General features: G+C 46.0%; 1 protein-coding gene across 2 annotated transcripts in view; it reads left to right on the forward strand.

The window, feature by feature from the left end:
* The first annotated feature begins 1,996 nt into the window (after nucleotides 1–1,996).
* The window catches only part of LOC147624350 (trihelix transcription factor GT-1-like), a 95,104-nt gene continuing 79,166 nt past the window's right edge, over nucleotides 1,997–17,934 (forward strand). For both annotated transcript variants that reach the window (XM_086819332.1, XM_086819333.1), the window contains exon 1: nucleotides 1,997–3,488. In XM_086819332.1, coding sequence (XP_086675458.1) covers nucleotides 3,041–3,488 — 448 coding nt within the window. In that variant the 5' untranslated portion in view covers nucleotides 1,997–3,040. The remainder of the gene's footprint in view (nucleotides 3,489–17,934) is intronic.

A 17,934-nucleotide genomic window follows, 5' to 3' on the forward strand; every position in this document is an offset into this window, starting at 1 on the left:
CTCTAATGGGGATATCTAGTATGCCACCAACTACGCCAACAATCCATGGTTGGTAAGTTTACATCAGTGACTTTACCATTCATCCACCACACTCTAATGTGTCTATTTTTTAAAACCGCCTCTTCTTCACGTAATGCACAATGCCACTAATGACGACATAGTCGCTTGTGCTCTTCTTGAAAATTCCTAACTACATATTGTAGTGTATGGATGTTCAAGCTTTGTTCCCAATGAAAAAGACATGAACACTCACGATCTTCCAATATATTCTCTGGTCCATTATTATAGACTGTCCTAAACTACCTTCAGAGGGATTAGTCTCTTGTCTGGATATCCCGTGGGCGAGGCCCCGAGTGAGGGATCTTGCCCCGCGGGAAGGAGTGCTACTTCCGTTGCTAGTACCCCCGAATCCGTTGCGCAGAGGGGGCAGGGATCTTTCAGCTGGTATCAGAGCGAATTGGCTAAAGTGGATCAACTGAAAAGCCAAAAATGTCAAAAATTTGTGAAGTAACAGTAAAAGGTTTGTAATTGTGATAAAATTCATACAAATTGATATTCAGAATGAAGATTCATAAAATTAAAAGTGGGTCTTTAGATGAAGTACCGCAATTGTATGGAAATCCCTGACTTGCTTGAGGCCTAGTCATCATGATGGTATTTACCTTATAATTCCAAGGACCATGACTACCCGTATATACCGAGGGTATAACTGCAGCTCTTTACTAGCATTGATTAATTCCAAGGACCATGACTACCCGTATATACCGAGGGTATAACTGCAGCTCTTTACTAGCATTGATTAATCTCTATCTTAATCTTATATTAGCATTTCTTAGTCTTTCATTATGGCCTTGATCACTTGCTATGAGCCGCCTTAGATCCATGATTCTTAACACATACTTGGGATGGAAGAAAAATCTATGACATATAAGTAATCCAAGCATGATGCATCGGCATCTTATGAGTAAATTATAAGAAGAATCTACACTATCATGGCTCATATCAAGCCACATGGTGCTTATGGAGAATCGAGTGTTGATCAACCCCATCAGAACCTAGACTATCATGGCTCATATCAAGCCACATGGTGCTTATGGAGAAGTTGAGTGTTAATCAACCCCATCACCTAGTATCCTTACCACGTGCATGGATGTTTAAATGACTTATGTTTTTGCTCTTGAAAATGATGCTTAATATGTTACATGATGTATTTCCTAATCATCATTTTACATGGACAATCACATGCTTGATCGCACTGTCATATTCGTAGGGTAGTTCAGGGAGGGCAGTGGCTATAATGTGTTCTATCTCCACCCACCTTTATAATTTGTTATATCTACTCTATATATCTAGATTTGCATTTCTATATTGAACATAGATTTTAAGGATGGATGAATACCTACCTTGCTTGTTCTTGGAAGATTTAATCATCGATTGAAGATGATGTCTCCTAGAATGTTGTTGAGCAGCTTATGGAGAAGATTTTGACCATTGCCATCCACCTTTTTTTAGCATGCATTTGAAATTATACCATTGTCAATGTAAGCTTTTGAAATATTAATTAGGTGACGGTTGAGAATATTAGATAAGCATAATGACATGTACTTTTAAATAAGATATTGAAGTGCTGGGCTCACCTTAGTGTAGAAATGAGAGACTTTCCCACATCATGCTCTATTATTAGTTTTAAAATTGTACCTTAGTTAATGTAGTTGATTGTCTCTAGTGACTATATCATACGTACTAGTTGGTAAAGTGATGTTTTGAGCTGATTTATGAGTCATTATACATCATAGCCGTACTTTTTTTATCTTGATTAGAGAGCACTCGTAGCCAAAATGTACCACACTTCTTGAGGAGGACAGAGGGTAGATGGCACATCCACCCCATCCAGTGCTAGAAAAAAAGGGCATTAATTGTTAGTCCAAATGTGAAATTTTGCTATAAATTGTTGTAGTTCATATTTTAAGGAACGAGTAGATTACATTTTACTTATTAAACTTTTGTTTAGTGTGCATATTGGTAACTGAATTGAGTTGTCGTCCTAGTTTTGAATGGTTGGGTCTGGTTAGAGGTGAAGCTTTTTAGTCTGTTTTTATAATATGGTTTTATGTTGGTAGGAACCAGGGTTAGGTTCAACCACGGAGCTGTGCGAGGGGGATCATAACGGACCAGGGTTAGGGTTTAACTATGGGTGGGTTGAAAGTCCTGCACACGATTATAGCAAACACCTTAGTCTGTGTCGTTAGTCATTAACTGCGCACCTTGGAGCGAAGTGTAGGCCATGGAACTCCAGTCAGTTGGACATGACGGCCAGGAAACCGCCACAGGTAGGATGCCCTCCTTTCTCTGCATCAAATCTAAGCTTCTCCCCTTGATGTTTTGCAATGCATTCAAAGTTTTATCATAGAAAGAATATGGCTCACGCCATTACATGCACATGAGACCCTTTCTTGCTGCCTATCCTAGCATCATAACTACCCACCATGCCCCTCCATATATATCTATGGCTTAAAGTGTGCATGACTCTATCAAATACCCACCATGCCCCTCCATATATATCTATGGCTTAAAAGTGTGCATGACTCTATCACATACCCACCATACTTCAAAGTGTGCATGACATAGCTTACTATACATGACAATGGCTCACATTGTGCAGAACAGCATCATATGCCTATCCTGCTTCCCTCACCACCATAGCCACCATGCTCTGATGCCATAACATATATATGTATAATACCCTCATAGCCATTGCCTCCTTGAGGTAGCCACTAGTAGGTCTGATACTATTACCTGCATATGCTGGACATATGCACATAGCTGTAACCAGAAGTAGCTGTTAGGCCTGGTTGTGCCTGATACCATCACATGGAGATGCTCCACACCCCACATAGCCATAGTCATAGCCATCAAGAGGTAGAGCTTGAAAGACTTTGGAGGTAGCCTCATTGCGCGCGATACCATCACATGCACATGCTGTGTCTTCACATGGTCATAGCCAAAGCCATAGCCATTCACAACTAGACCTTGATAGACTATGGAGGTTCTTACAAGTGGTGTGCTACCCCCATCATTGCATCTTCCCTCTCATCAGATTCTTTTACAAGAGGGCAGTGGAGAAGACCATGAACACAAGGCTCCTAAGAAGAGGGCTGAAACATGGGTCCAGGATGAGATAAGAGCCCTGATTGCATTCAGAGGGGAGCTCGATGCCTTATTTAACACATCTAAATCCAATAAGCATCTTTGGGAGCAAATCTCTTTCAAAATGAGGGAAAGGGGCTTTGACAGGTCAGCTACTATGTGTACTGACAAGTGGAGGAATCTTCTTAAAGAGTATAGGAAAGCAAAACCTTATGATAGGGCAGGGCCAGTAAAAGTTTCCTGCTACAAGGACCTCGAGGAGCTTCTGCAGCAAAGGCCTAAGACAACTACCAACAAAAATTCCGGAAACTTGGAGTCGTACGTTCAATACTCTCCCAAAGGTACCACCTGTGCTGGTTTATGGGATCATGTTACCACCTGTATATGGATTTTGGAGGTATACGATAAGTAGATTAAGAGTACATCAGCTTGTTAGAAACCTTGATCATTACTTACCCTTTTGGTTTCTTTTATAACTCCGTGGTATTGTTTGTTTCAGACAAGTGTTTTGCTTTTGACATATATTCTGGTGTTAAGAGTTATAGCATGAAACGGAACTTGAATTCTAGTATATGAGACATCTTGGTAAACAATGTTTTGTCTAAAACAGCTATGGATTTAAATGTTGCTATTGAGTAGCAAAGTATTGCATGGCGAAGCTGGGTACATGGTGCTTTTTGTAACCGGGTGGAGTTTTCACACTACTATCAATACATGATTAAATGTAAAATTAAAGGCACTTAAATCATCCACTTAAACCATAGGCTCAACTTGAGAACTTGACACCACACTGGGACCGGAATGCGCCCCCCTCCCCCCCCCCAAATAGGCGGGCCTCTTGGTAATTTATGTCATATAAGTCATTCTGTGACAAGCTTTGGGGGCCTTTTTTGTTCTCACACATGGGATAGGCCAAATTATCCATATTTAATTGTTCATAAAGATATCAAGGTGCCCACGGTTTTGTGTACCTAGGAAGTCCTTAAAGCATGTAATGCCTCTCTTCAATCTCCGAATCTCACAAGGTTTTCTTGAGGTTTGCGCGGTGTCCAAGAGATAGGCAGTGAGAATGATCTCCAAAACTCTGCCGAAAACATGGTACGAATGATACAACTAGTACAACTTATTCTGATGTTGCATGAGCAGGTACATATGATACATCGCTTTTCCCAAGCTTTCTCTTGCTTTGTGATGACTTAGGCGGTGACTGAGTGTTAAGGCCATCAAATAAGATCTCCACACGTCGTTGGTTCTGATGGAAGCCGTCAGCTGGCCGTAAGCTGCCACATCAGTGTACGAATGCCATGTGTGCAATACAACAGTTGGGTGATTTGATTCAGAACAACCGGATGGAAGGCTACTGACAGTCAATGCAGTTGACTGTTAATGATGAAGTGTCCTGCAAATAGCACATGGACACCGATAGGCCCCAAAACGCAGTGGTGCCCCTTGCGGTATTTCTTTAATTGATTATAAGAGAGCTTTGATTACAATAAGGCTGGAAACTCAGCCGTCACAGTACAACTCCCGAAGCCTGCAAAGACCCTGCATCATGGCTTCATATCCACTCGGCATCCACAAACAAATCCAGCCATTGTTCTCATCAAAAGACTCTCACACATTGAGTATGCATACAGAAACTTTCTCCCATGATAAGGCTGCCACAACCATCCATAGCCTCTCACCCTATGAACAACATCATAGCCTGACACATCTAGTGCTTCTGCATCACAACACAGACTCCCAAACTGTCTCCCAAAAGAGAACTCTCATCACAACACAACATACCATATAGTCGACACACTTGTACCAACCCTCTACCTGCCAAGGGTACTATCCATCTCTGTCATGGATTCCCTATCCCCTGTCCAATCAGTAGCAAGGCTGTACCAAACATGTGTCCATTCCTGTACCTTCCGCTTGCATGTGACCTATCTCCCTGGAGAACCATAAACATGTTTCCTCGAGAAACCTACGACCTGTTTCCACATGAAACCCTTAGGCCTGGTTCCCTTTGAAACCTTTGTCTTGTTTCCATACAGAACCATTCACAGCACCATTCAACAATAGTGCCAACAACGGCATACATCTAGTTACCTGTTCCCTCATGAAACATCTGGAAACATAGAGCTGCCCATAACTGTAGGTCCCTCTGTTCCTTTCCAGCAGGAAGAAAACAATCTGCTCCATGAGCATGCAGCCATGCGAGCTTGCATTACTTCCATGCCAAGGGACACATTCAATTGACCTGAACTTGTAGCTGGAAACCGAAACACATAGCTGAATTTTCCGCCAAACAAAAACAGCCCATAAAAAGTCCCTGGAATCCACTCTCCAAGCTGCCAAACCCCTCCTCCCAAAAGAGAGAGAGACAGAGACAAAGAAAGGAAAACGCACGAGCAAACGCTTAGCCCTGCCAGTCCTCAAAGAGAGAGAAAACATGCTCAATCCAGCCCCGCCTTCTAGCAAGAGAGAGAGAAACTTGGCAGTTCAGCCCGCCGGTCTGTTGCACAAAAGGAAGGGCCCTGCTGAGCCTGCAGTCTGCCCGCCTGTGCTCCCTGATGAGCTATGCGCTGCCTGCAGTCGGCCCGCCACCCTCCCAGAGAGAAAGAAAGAAAGAAAGAAAGTTGTATTAATGTCTTCAAAAGGCCAAAATGACCTATGAGACCAAAAGGTTACATCATATCCATGAGGTACATAATCCTGGGTACAAATAGTAATAAAGAAAGATAACAAAAATCCAGAACTTTAAAATCTGATCTAGGTACATGAGCAGAGAGCTCTCATATCACCCTAATACATCCCTCATGGGCAGCTGTGACATGGTGCTCAAGGTGGTAAAATTGAGCTGGCGCGAGAAGGTCCTGCGATGATGGGAGATGATGGCCCGGATCTGTTAGAAGTCATCTCTTGTCTATTTGTATACACCAGGGCCTCTGTTGTGGGTGTGCCCGCCCGTATATCATTTTTCCACACCCCCCGTATTTTTTCCCTATTTTTCCCATTTTTTTCTAGTGGCTGGAGGGCTGCCAGTTGATGCCAGGAGCACTCTGAAGCTGGCCGACTGCATCTGTATCAGTCGTGGGCTGTAGGAGTGCTGCCCGACTTGTTCTGTCTAGGCGTGGGGCATCTGGAGCTGGCCGACTGCTATTTTCAGCAGTCGTGGGATTTTACCTAGTCGTGGGCACTTCCTAGAGCTGGCCGACTGCCCTCATGGGTTTGTATATATTGCCCCTCATCCTCCTCCACTTTCTCATTCAGTATTTCCGGGATCTTGTGTATAGAGAAGAGTTTACACACATCTCTCTGTGTTTCTTGTGCTGATTATTTTCTGCAGTCTACTTGCTCTTGTCTACCCAAGTTTGGATATCATTTCCGCTGCATATTCTGACATGGTATAAGAGCCCTAGGCTCTAGGAGATCTTGGGCATTTTTCTGAGCAAGAGGGGGAGCAACAGGTTGCTGATCGGTGGACTGTTTCGGGCTGAACGGGAAGTGAAGGTGCAAGAGGAAGGCGGGCAAAGGGACTGGACAGCCACTTGCATATTTTCAGATTTTCAGATTTTTCCCACCCACCCACCCTTTCAGGTTACTCTCCGAGATGGCAGATTTACTCGAGATGGCTGAGAAGCACGTGAAGATTCCGACTCTCCCCACGTTCCCAGTGGATCGTCAGTTGGACGGGTCCAATTATGGCATCTGGAAGGTCATGATGGAGTCAGTTCTGGAGTCATATGACCTTGCTGATTTTATTATCAAAGGGGTGCCAAGGCCGGAAGCTGAGGAAGGGGAGTTATTATCGACGAGGAAGGACCGAGAGGCACAGGCAAGCACATGACGCTGGCGAGAGGCATATGGGAGCACTTGGCTTCTTTGTACAACAGGGTGTCACCCATGAAGCGGATATCCTTGGAAGTGCAGATGCGGGTTATGAACCCTGCAAAGTCTTCGACGATGCGGGAACACATTAACAAGCTGCAGGCCCTTCAGCAGGAAGTCCTTCAAGCTGGGAAAGAGATATCGGCCGAAGATATGGCCATCACGTTACTTCCCACTTGCCTGGTCAGTATTCCGCTTTCTATTCCTCGTTGATCACGAGTGGCAGGCTCAGCACCATTACTTGGGAGGAGCTTGTGCCAATGGTCTTGGACCAGGAGGAACGTTTCACGAACCCTCCTCACGGCGGAGGTTCGGAGGCCTTAACTGGCCAACGGTCGAAAGGCCGTAATACCAACAAGGGCAAAGGGAAGGCTTCACCAGATAAGTCTTCCGAGAAGAAGCCTGATCCAGAACGAAAGAAGCTGAAGGCCGAAAGATCGTGTAATGATTGTGGCGAGAAAGGCCACTACTGGAGGAAGTGCCCCAAGCGGACAGGGAAGAGTGCTGATTCCTCAGCCTCAGCTGTGAAGACTCCGGCATTTGTGCACTTGGAGATGGTGGACTCCGATGCTTCATCATCTTCGAGCGAGGAGGTAGTTGGCTTCACCGTGAAGGATACCCGGGAATGGATTCTCGACAGTGGTGCTTCCAAGCACATGACTCCATCCCGTGACTTCTTCCTGGATCTGAAACGGCAGTCAGGTCGTATCTTTATTGGCGATAACTCCACTATTCCGATTCATAGTGAGGGCCGGATGGAGATTATTCCCGACGGCAAGGGGGGCAAGCATGCTTCCCGTGTTCTTTATGTCCCTGCTCTAGGTTTTCATCTTCTGTCAGCGCATGAGGTAGGCAAGACTGGCTTTCGGGTGGAATTTGAGGAGCATTCAGTTGCTCTAAGGGGCCGTGAGACAGGCAAAGTTGTTTGGGAAGGCGGTGTGGAGAACGGCATCTACAAGCTCTCTGCACTCTCCTCACTGACAGGCTCTCAGGTCGGAGATCTGTGGCACTTTCGTTTTGGCCACTTAAATGTGGATGCTTTGCGGCACGCCTTCCGGGACCAGATGGTGGTTGGCTTGCCAGATGTTGGTAGTAGGCAAGGACGCTGCAGTTCTTGCATACGTGGTAAGCAGCACAGGGAATCCTTTCCGAAGCAGGCTTCCAGGCGGGCTTCGAAACCATTGGAGTTGATTCACACTGACTTGTGTGGACCACAGCAGATACCATCCTTGGGAGGATCTCTCTACTTCATGCTGCTTGTTGATGATTGTACCAGATTCACGTAGGTCTACTTTCTTTCACAGAAGGACCAGGCTTTTGCTCGGTTCAAGGATTGGCACGTGATGGTGGAGAAAGAGTCTGGATTTCAGGTCAAGACTCTCAGGGCTGACAAAGGAGGTGAATTCTCCTCGACTGTATTTTTCCGGTTTTGTGCAGATCATGGCATCAAGAGGGAATTGGCCAATACAGGATCGCCTTCGGAGAATGGAGTTGTTGAACGTAAGAACAGGACTGTGGTGGAGATGGCGAGGACCATGCTGGAGCATCGAGATCTTCCTCGTCCACTTTGGGGTGAGGCTGTGGCAACAGCTGTCCATACCATTAACCGCTCTCCTACGACTTCTGTACCCCATATGACTCCATTTGAGGCATATTTTGGCAGGAAACCCGATGTCTCGCACTTCCGTGTCTTTGGGAGTGACGCGTATGTACATATTCTGAAGAAGCAGAGGGGGAAGCTTGACTCCAAGTCCCGCAAGCTGGTATTTGTGGGGTATAACTCTCTTTCCAAGGGATACTGTAACTCGCGGCGGCGGTGCCCGGGGGACTAGGGCCTTTGACACACTTGTTGATACCATCAATGCATATTAAAACATTTAAACATGGCCACAGCCTTAACACATATCCATCATCACTTTGCATAAAACATAAAGCTGGAGAAAACATCCACAAATGCTGAAAATGGAGCTTGCATGTGTGACACCGCATAGAGGCCGGAATGGGCCGACCCCCCCCTTGGAGTATTTTATTACCCAAGGAGAATAATATCATGTACAAGCTTTGAGGGCCTTACTCTCCCCACGGGAGATGCCGGATTATCCATATACAAATGCCATAACACAGCCCAACACGAGGCAACCAAGCCGGAACATAGGCTGTAGAAATGCTAAGCCAACAATATAATCCATATACCTCCGTGTGGGTACTGATTCTTCCCCAAAAACCACGGGTCTTCATGCAATAGAAAGGGTACAGCAAGTACAACTCTCCATTCAGCCGGTACAGCAGGTACAATGGCTGGTACAGCCGGTACGGTGGTTGGTACAGTAGGTACAGCAAGTACAAAAGCTGGTACAGCCGGTACAATGGGTGGTACAGCAAGTACAAAAGCTGGTACAGCCAGTACAAGGGCTGATACAGCAGGTACAGTGGCTGGTACAGCCAGTACGGTGGCTGGTATAGCAGGTACAGCGAGTACAAAAGCTGGTACAGCCGGTACAATGGGTGGTATAGCAAGTACAGAAGCTGGTACAGCCAGTACAAGGGCTGGTACAGCTTGTACAACAAGTACAAATGCTCGTACAACAAGTACAATGGCTAGAAATGATAATAAATGATTAAATACCCTTGCCTTTAGTATTTCTTCGCGATGGAAGCCTCCAAAATAGTCCCCAACAGCCGGTATTCTTCATGGGCAGCCTTCAAGTGAGAGAGAAAGAGAGTAGCCATCATTAGGGCAACCTGTAACGGTGGTAGAGGCTAGTGTGGAGCAAGAGAGTCTTTATTAATGAAGAGAGAGGGCTCCAATTTATAGATTTGGGCCTCCCATGAGCTAAAATGGCAAGAGAAGGCTACAATGACAAGTGGAGAGCCACACAATAGCTGAAATGACAAGTGTGAGGCCACTTGTCTCACTTTGATCCTTTTTCTAACAAGTGTCAGGCCACTTGTCTCACTTTGGTCCACTTTCTTGCCACATGTCCCAATCTAAGAGATGGGTCCTTCCATAATCTTTACCTCTAAAAATATCCCAACTGGTAGACATTCTATCATAGGCACTTTGCCAACTCTTGGTATCTGCTCAATTCCAGATGTAATGACGCGAACAGAATTTCCATCGGAGTCGGGCCAAAAATAGCAACTCTCCTAAATTTTAGGAGTGTGGTCCTTTGTATTCTAGGATAATCCCCCATTCCCAAAGCTTGTACTTTCCAAATATTTAAACATCGTGGAGTCCACCAGACCCCTTTCAGATTGGGAAATGTCCAGGCTGGTGACATTCTCCCCAACTTCTTAAAAGTTGTCCGCAACTTTAAGCTTCAAGCCATATATTCAAGATATAATCATGTCCCATCGATTGGGCGAGACGAGACAATCTCAAAAAAATCCAATATAACTGAAGAATCCATGTCCCAAAGAAATGGGCGAGACTAAATAAGTCTCCATAATACCAATATCAAAATCATGTCCCAAGATAAATGGGCGAGACAAAAAACAGTCCCATAAGTCCAAATATTATAATCCATGTCCCAAGTAAATGGGCGAGACAAAACAGTCCCATAAGTCCAGATATCATAATCCATGTCCCAAGTAAATGGGCGAGACAAAACAGTCGCATAAGTCCAGATATCATAATCCATGTCCCAAGTAAATGGGCAAGACAAAATAAGTCTCCTGCCAACAAGACATCGGTCCACATAACCCTTGGCATAGACATAAGTTCCGTCATGTCCACTTTACCACTTGCACTCCGTGTTGGTACTCTGACCACACAGCTTGGATGAGAGGTGGGCTTACAAGAGACACACAATGAGCCGGAACGGCCGACCCCTCCCTTGAGTAAATTGTATTACTATTGGAGAAATTCAATACATAGCTTCACGGGCATCCATTGCCAAATCCTCCATGCCAATGCATATGAAATTCAGCATTTAGAAAACAATGGTATGTCGATGTAGATCACCAAGGAGCTGCCTTGACGCCCGGCCCGACTTCAGTGCCCATATTCTCTACCATTGGCTCTATGTTCTACCAAGCAAGGTAGCAACATCTTGAAGAGCACTTAGGACAAGAGAAATACTACACAGAGCGGCTAAACAAGGAGTCCTGAAAACAATCACTCGCAGGCATAGATAACCTGGTGTTCCATACGCCTTTCTGCTACACATAGTTTATAGGCATTTCGGCCACCAACTCACACTACCCTCTCAAGTGCCCATGTTCCCTTCCATTTGCTCTCTATTGTTCCACCTACACATGGTAGAAACAATCTTCAAGAGAGCACGTAGGACAAGAGAACACTACACAAGGTATGTGAACCATGAGTTTCATAAGTCCAATGCATCCCAAATAAAGGGAGCCAAAAAGAATAATCCATCCCAGTAAAAGGGAGCCATAAACATAATCCATAAACGTGAGGATGGATCCAAATTCCTAGAAAAGAAGTCCAGGAATCCATACACCTGTATACCATAATCCTTGTATACCATAACTCTTACCACATACTCCGTGCAAACCACACACCTTGGAGTAGAGGTGGACTTTATCCATAAAAGTATCATATCCATGAGATATCCAAAGATTTCTTCTCTATAAACTCGGACAGATTCGTCCATAGAAATTGCTTGTGAAGCCCAATATCTATATAAATCTCGTCCAAGAAAGAAATCTCCATAGATATAATCCATCCCAATAAAGGGAGCCATGAAAAGAATTCATCCCATTAAAGGGAGCCATAAACAATGTTTCCCTGAAACCATCTCAAGGCAAACAACAACACCTTTCTCCTTGCATACCTATACAAGGGTTAGTGAACATCAAAAATACTTCATAGCAAAAGCACTAACTTTGCAAACTCAAAGTACACTTAGCTTTTCTTTGCCAGGTTGGTCATGAAGCCAAAAGAAATATCTGCCATATCCTTAAGATATCCTGAGTATCTCCATATAGCTTGCCTGTAAGCTTGATAATATAATCCACAATATCCATATGGAAAGAGTGCTAAATGTGTGCACATAAAGCTAACTCCATACTTCCAAGATAAATTTTGTGCATTCATAAATCCTTAGACCAAGTTGTCTATTGCTCATGCTCTTGCTTCATAGGCTCTGAAGTGGCTGGCCATGCTTAATAGCAATGATGGTAAGTGTGGTCCCCACTTGAGATCTTTTCTCTTCCTTATTGATAGAAAGAAGCCTCCGCTTCCAAGAAAGCCTATGCTCTGATACCAATGTAACTCGCGGCGGCGGTGCCCGGGGGACTAGGGCCTTTGACACACTTGTTGATACCATCAATGCATATTAAAACATTTAAACATGGCCACAGCCTTAACACATATCCATCACCTGTCCACACAGAGGCCGTTTCCATAGTTCCTAGCCCATAATACTCGGCAATATAATCACTTATCAAGATGGACTCTCGTTGAAGATCAGCAAGATCAACCAACAGATCCATATAAAAGAGCCATGGACTCATCCGTTGAGGACCAGCAAGGTCAGTCAACCAGATCCATGCCCGGTTTCACAAAACAACTCTTACTCCTTGTTCCAATATCTTCCTCGACGCACGCGTGGGTATCCTAGGCGACCCAGAGCCCGAGCACCGTATGGTCAGCACCCTCTAGGATCCTTCGCAGGTGACCTAGCGCTTCACTCATAGGCCGCTTCCTTGGTCCCTCATCCACCGTACCGGAAGCTCACCATTTTAATCGAACCGAGGCTGGTCAAGACCTCGGTCGACCTTGCTACGCGAGACGTCCTCCATTGACTCTCCGTCAGCAGTTGCAACTTTATCACTTTGCATAAAACATAAAGCTGGAGAAAACATCCACAAATGCTGAAAATGGAGCTTGCACGTGTGACACCGCATAGAGGCCGGAATGGGCCGACCCCCCCCTTGGAGTATTTTATTACCCAAGGAGAATAATATCATGTACAAGCTTTGAGGGCCTTACTCTCACCACGGGAGATGCCGGATTATCCATATACAAATGCCATAACACAGCCCAACACGAGGCAACCAAGCCGGAACATAGGCTGTAGAAATGCTAAGCCAACAATATAATCCATATACCTCCGTGTGGGTACTGATTCTTCTCCAAAAACCACGGGTCTTCATGCAATAGAGAGGGTACAGCAAGTACAACTCTCCATTCAGCCGGTACAGCAGGTACAATGGCTGGTACAGCCGGTACGGTGGTTGGTACAGTAGGTACAGCAAGTACAAAAGCTGGTACAGCCGATACAATGGGTGGTACAGCAAGTACAAAAGCTGGTACAGCCAGTACAAGGGCTGATACAGCAGGTACAGTGGCTGGTACAGCCGGTACGGTGGCTAGTATAGCAGGTACAGCAAGTACAGAAGCTGGTACAGCCGGTACAATGGGTGGTATAGCAAGTACAGAAGCTGGTACAGCCAGTACAAGGGCTGGTACAGCTTGTACAACAAGTACAAATGCTCGTACAACAAGTACAATGGCTAGAAATGATAATAAATGATTAAATACCCTTGCCTTTAGTATTTCTTCGCGATGGAAGCCTCCAAAATAGTCCCCAACAGCCGGTATTCTTCATGGGCAGCCTTCAAGTGAGAGAGAAAGAGAGTAGCCATCATTAGGGCAACCTGTAACGGTGGTAGAGGCTAGTGTGGAGCAAGAGAGCCTTTATTAATGAAGAGAGAGGGCTCCAATTTATAGATTTGGGCCTCCCATGAGCTAAAATGGCAAGAGAAGGCTACAATGACAAGTGGAGAGCCACACAATAGCTGAAATGACAAGTGTGAGGCCACTTGTCTCACTTTGATCCTTTTTCTAACAAGTGTCAGGCCACTTGTCTCACTTTGGTCCACTTTCTTGCCACATGTCCCAATCTAAGAGATGGGTCCTTCCATAATCTTTACCTCTAAAAATATCCCAATTGGTAGACATTCTATCATAGGCACTTTGCCAACTCTTGGTATCTGCTCAATTCCAGATTAATGACGCGAACAGAATTTCCATCGGAGTCGGGCCAAAAATAGCAACTCTCCTAAATTTTAGGAGTGTGGTCCTTTGTATTCAAGGATAATCCCCCATTCCCAAAGCTTGTACTTTCCAAATATTTAAACATCCTGGAGTCCACCAGACCCCTTTCAGACTGGGAAATGTCCAGGCTGGTGACAGATACAGGTTGTATGATCCAGAGAGGAACGAGATTGTTGTCAGCCGGGATGTGGTCTTTGACGAGCATGTTCCTTGCATGTTTGAAATAACCTATGTGTGCTTGATAGTGTGTTTTCTCCATTCCTTGGGTGGACCATATTGATAAACTCCCATACTCCTTTGCAAACCAAGGAGTATGATTATAGATAATATGCTACTATCAAAGAATAGGAAAAACTTTAATTTGTAAACATATCTTTTTAGATTTAATAAATAATGAACTAATTGAGTACAATAAATGAATTACCATATAGTGGGTGATGTATTCTAAAGTCTAGGCTTCTATCATTCATTTTTTGAATAGTTCTAGTGCATGTTTGAGAACCTAATGATCTCAGACCTTCAATTTTTCTTATCGCAATACTTAAATAGAGTGTTTAAAGCTTTCCATACATCGGCGGACTTACGTGATATTGATAGACAATTTTATGAGCCTTATATCTCAATGAAGGATACAATGTCGAGGAGCCTCCACTTCTTGGAGATCCAGAGGAATCTGATGATGATTCCCAGTCTACCACTCCAGTTGATCCACCTCAGTCATCACAGGAGGTTGAGCCCGCAGCTGGAGTTGAGCCCCCGCGACCACAGGAGGCTCCACGATCTGTTCGAGTACCTAGGTGGTTGTTAGACACCCTTCGGGAGTCAGGTGTCACGGAGCTACCCTCCGAGTGGACCACAGAGGACGGCCCTCGAAGATCACATCGAGTCCGAGATAAAAGCAACACGGCGGAGCTTCTTCAGGTGAACTATGCTCTGATGTCTCGTATCATGCGGGATAAAGAGCCCACTTCCGTAAAGGAAGCCCTTTCACAGGATACTTGGAGGGAAGCCATGCAGGTGGAACTTGACGCCATCGAGAAGAACAACACTTGGGAGTTGGTACCGAGGCCGTCGAAGCGGTCGGTCATTGGTGTCAAATGGGTCTTTAAGACCAAGTACGCGGCTGATGGGTCGGTGGACAAACACAAAGCCAGGCTCGTGGCTAAGGGTTATGCTCAGCGGCCAGGCATCGACTACGAGGATACCTTTGCACCGACAGCGCGGATGACCACGATTCGGACCGTTCTTGCCCTTGCTTCTTCTCAGAGGTGGCCCGTGTACGAGATGGATGTAAAATCAGCGTTCCTAAATGGTGACCTGCAGGAGGAGGTGTACGTTGAGCAGCGTCCAGGCTTTATTGTTCCAGGATTGGAAGGGATGGTTTACAGGTTACGTAAGGCCTTGTATGGTCTTAAACAGGCTCCGCGGGCTTGGAATCAGAAGATTGATTCCTTCTTCATTCGGACTGGATTTCAGAGATCGGTTGCAGATCCTAACCTGTATCTCTTTCGGGAACGCGGCATGGTCACACTTATCATCCTTTATGTGGATGATCTCATTCTCACCGGCGGTCATGTGGAGCACATCGGAGTGACGAAGGCTGCCTTGTCAAAGGAGTTTGAGATGACCGACTTAGGCTTACTCCACTTCTTCTTGGGGTTGGAGATCTGGCAGACCCAGAGGGGGTTTTTCGTCTCTCAGCAGCGGTATGTTCATGAGTTGCTTGAGGCCTTTGGGATGGAGAATTGCAAGCCTATTACCTCGCCGATGGACCCGAACACAAAGTTAACCGTTACAGATCCTTGTGAGCCAGTTGATGCCTCGCAGTACCGGAAGTTGGTTGGTTCATTGATTTGGTTGCTGAACACCAGATTGGACTTGAGCTTCTCCGTGGGGCTGTTGAGCTCTTTTATGGAGACGCCATTGAAGACTCATTGGGACGCAGGATTGCGGATCTTGCGGTATCTGCAGAGTACGAAGGATCTGGGACTCTTTTACACAGGAGGGAATGGAGTCAAGCTCCAAGGTTGGAGTGACTCAGATTGGGGAGGAGATCCAGACACGAGGAGGTCTACTTCAGGATACACTTTTACCCTCGGCTCAGGAGCGGTTTCTTGGAGCAGCAAGAAGCAGCCAACTATTGCCCTTTCTTCGACAGAGGCAGAGTATCGGGCTGCTTGTGGTGCTGCTTGTGAGGTTGTATGGCTGCGGAGGCTGCTAGGCGAGATGGGGTTTCCACAGAGGGAGCCCACAGTCATCCAGTGTGATAACCAGAGTTGTATAGCTATTGCTCGGAACCCGGTTTTCCATGCCCGGACCAAGCATATAGAGATACAGTATCACTTTGTTCGTGAGAAGATCTTGGCGGGTGACATCTTGCTACTTTATTGTTCGACGGAGGACAATGCGGCGGACCTCTTAACGAAGTCTCTACCTCAGGCTACGCTCAGGCGGCACTCCAGCTCCCTGGGGTTGGTTACACAGCCAGGAGCTGAGAGGGGGTGTTAGAAGTCATCTCCTGTCTATTTGTATACACCAGGGCCTCTGTTGTGGGTGTGCCCGCTCGTATATCATTTTTCCACACTCCCCGTATTTTTTCCCTATTTTTCCCATTTTTTTCTAGTGGCTGGAGGGCTGCCAGTTGATGCCAGGAGCACTCTGAAGCTGGCCGACTGCATCTGTATCAGTCGTGGGCTGTAGGAGTGCTGCCCGACTTGTTCTGTCTAGGCGTGGGGCATCTGGAGCTGGCCGACTGCTATTTTCAGCAGTCGTGGGATTTTACCTAGTCGTGGGCACTTCCTAGAGCTGGCCGACTGCCCTCATGGGTTTGTATATATTGCCCCTCATCCTCCTCCACTTTCTCATTCAGTATTTCCAGGATCTTGTGTATAGAGAAGAGTTTACACACATCTCTCTGTGTTTCTTGTGCTGATTATTTTCTGCAGTCTACTTGCTCTTGTCTACCCAAGTTTGGATATCATTTCCGCTGCATATTCTGACAGGATCTTCGTGTGGTGGCGTGGCCGTGGGCGAGGGCCATGTGGTCTGGGGCGTCGAGCTCTGCATAACTCAGTGGCTTTGTCGAGTGTCACATCTCTTGGCCGAGCTCCTACAATACCTGTGGTCTGGGTATGATGGGTGGATCGGCCCTCGGAGTGCTGGTATGGAAGAAGTCAGTGAGAGCTCTCTGTGCTGGTCCTCGAGCAAGTACAGCTAATCTGAATCTCACTAAGGACTCCCTGTGTCTACGGAGCTCTAGAATAAAAAGTCCCAGGCATCTCTGATCCGGGAAGTCCATGATCCTGGAAAGTGGTCTGAACCCAGCTCGGAAGAGGCAGTGGAACCTCCCCCGAGTCTCATAGTAAACAGGGCATCGGCGTATGTAATGGTCCTCTGTCTCGGGCTCTGTGTGATAGAGCTGGCATATCTTGTCCTTTGGTGTGGCTGCCCTAGGCCCATATCTGGCAGTCTCCACTCTCAGCTGGTGGGACGACCCCCATATCTACCCGCACAATCTCATGTGGCACTGATGGTTTACTCCTAATCATGCGTGAGATCATCGCCACTAGGGGCCTCTCCATCGGCTTCCACCCATCATATACCTCCTGTATCTGTCTCAGCTGGCTCTCTCCTTTGTCTCTTCCTATGGTATAAGCTAGGACCCTAGATGGGGGCACCATACAGTAGTGCAGGTGTAACTAGAGTATCAAATAGCCAAAGCTTCGTCCTCGGCTCCGGAAACTGTATCTGAGAGAGAGAGAGAGAGAGAGCTTTAGTCCTGTGCGCCCTACTAATCACTTCCCCTATGCTGTAGCCCAACCAGCCCGCCAGTCTTCTCTCGAAAAAGCATACCCTTCAGACACAGTCACATGGAAACACGTTTC

Source organism: Cibotium barometz, chromosome 25, assembly GCF_041138505.1.
Source record: "Cibotium barometz isolate CiBa-2024 chromosome 25, ASM4113850v1, whole genome shotgun sequence".
Classification (NCBI taxonomy): Eukaryota; Viridiplantae; Streptophyta; class Polypodiopsida; order Cyatheales; family Cibotiaceae; genus Cibotium; species Cibotium barometz.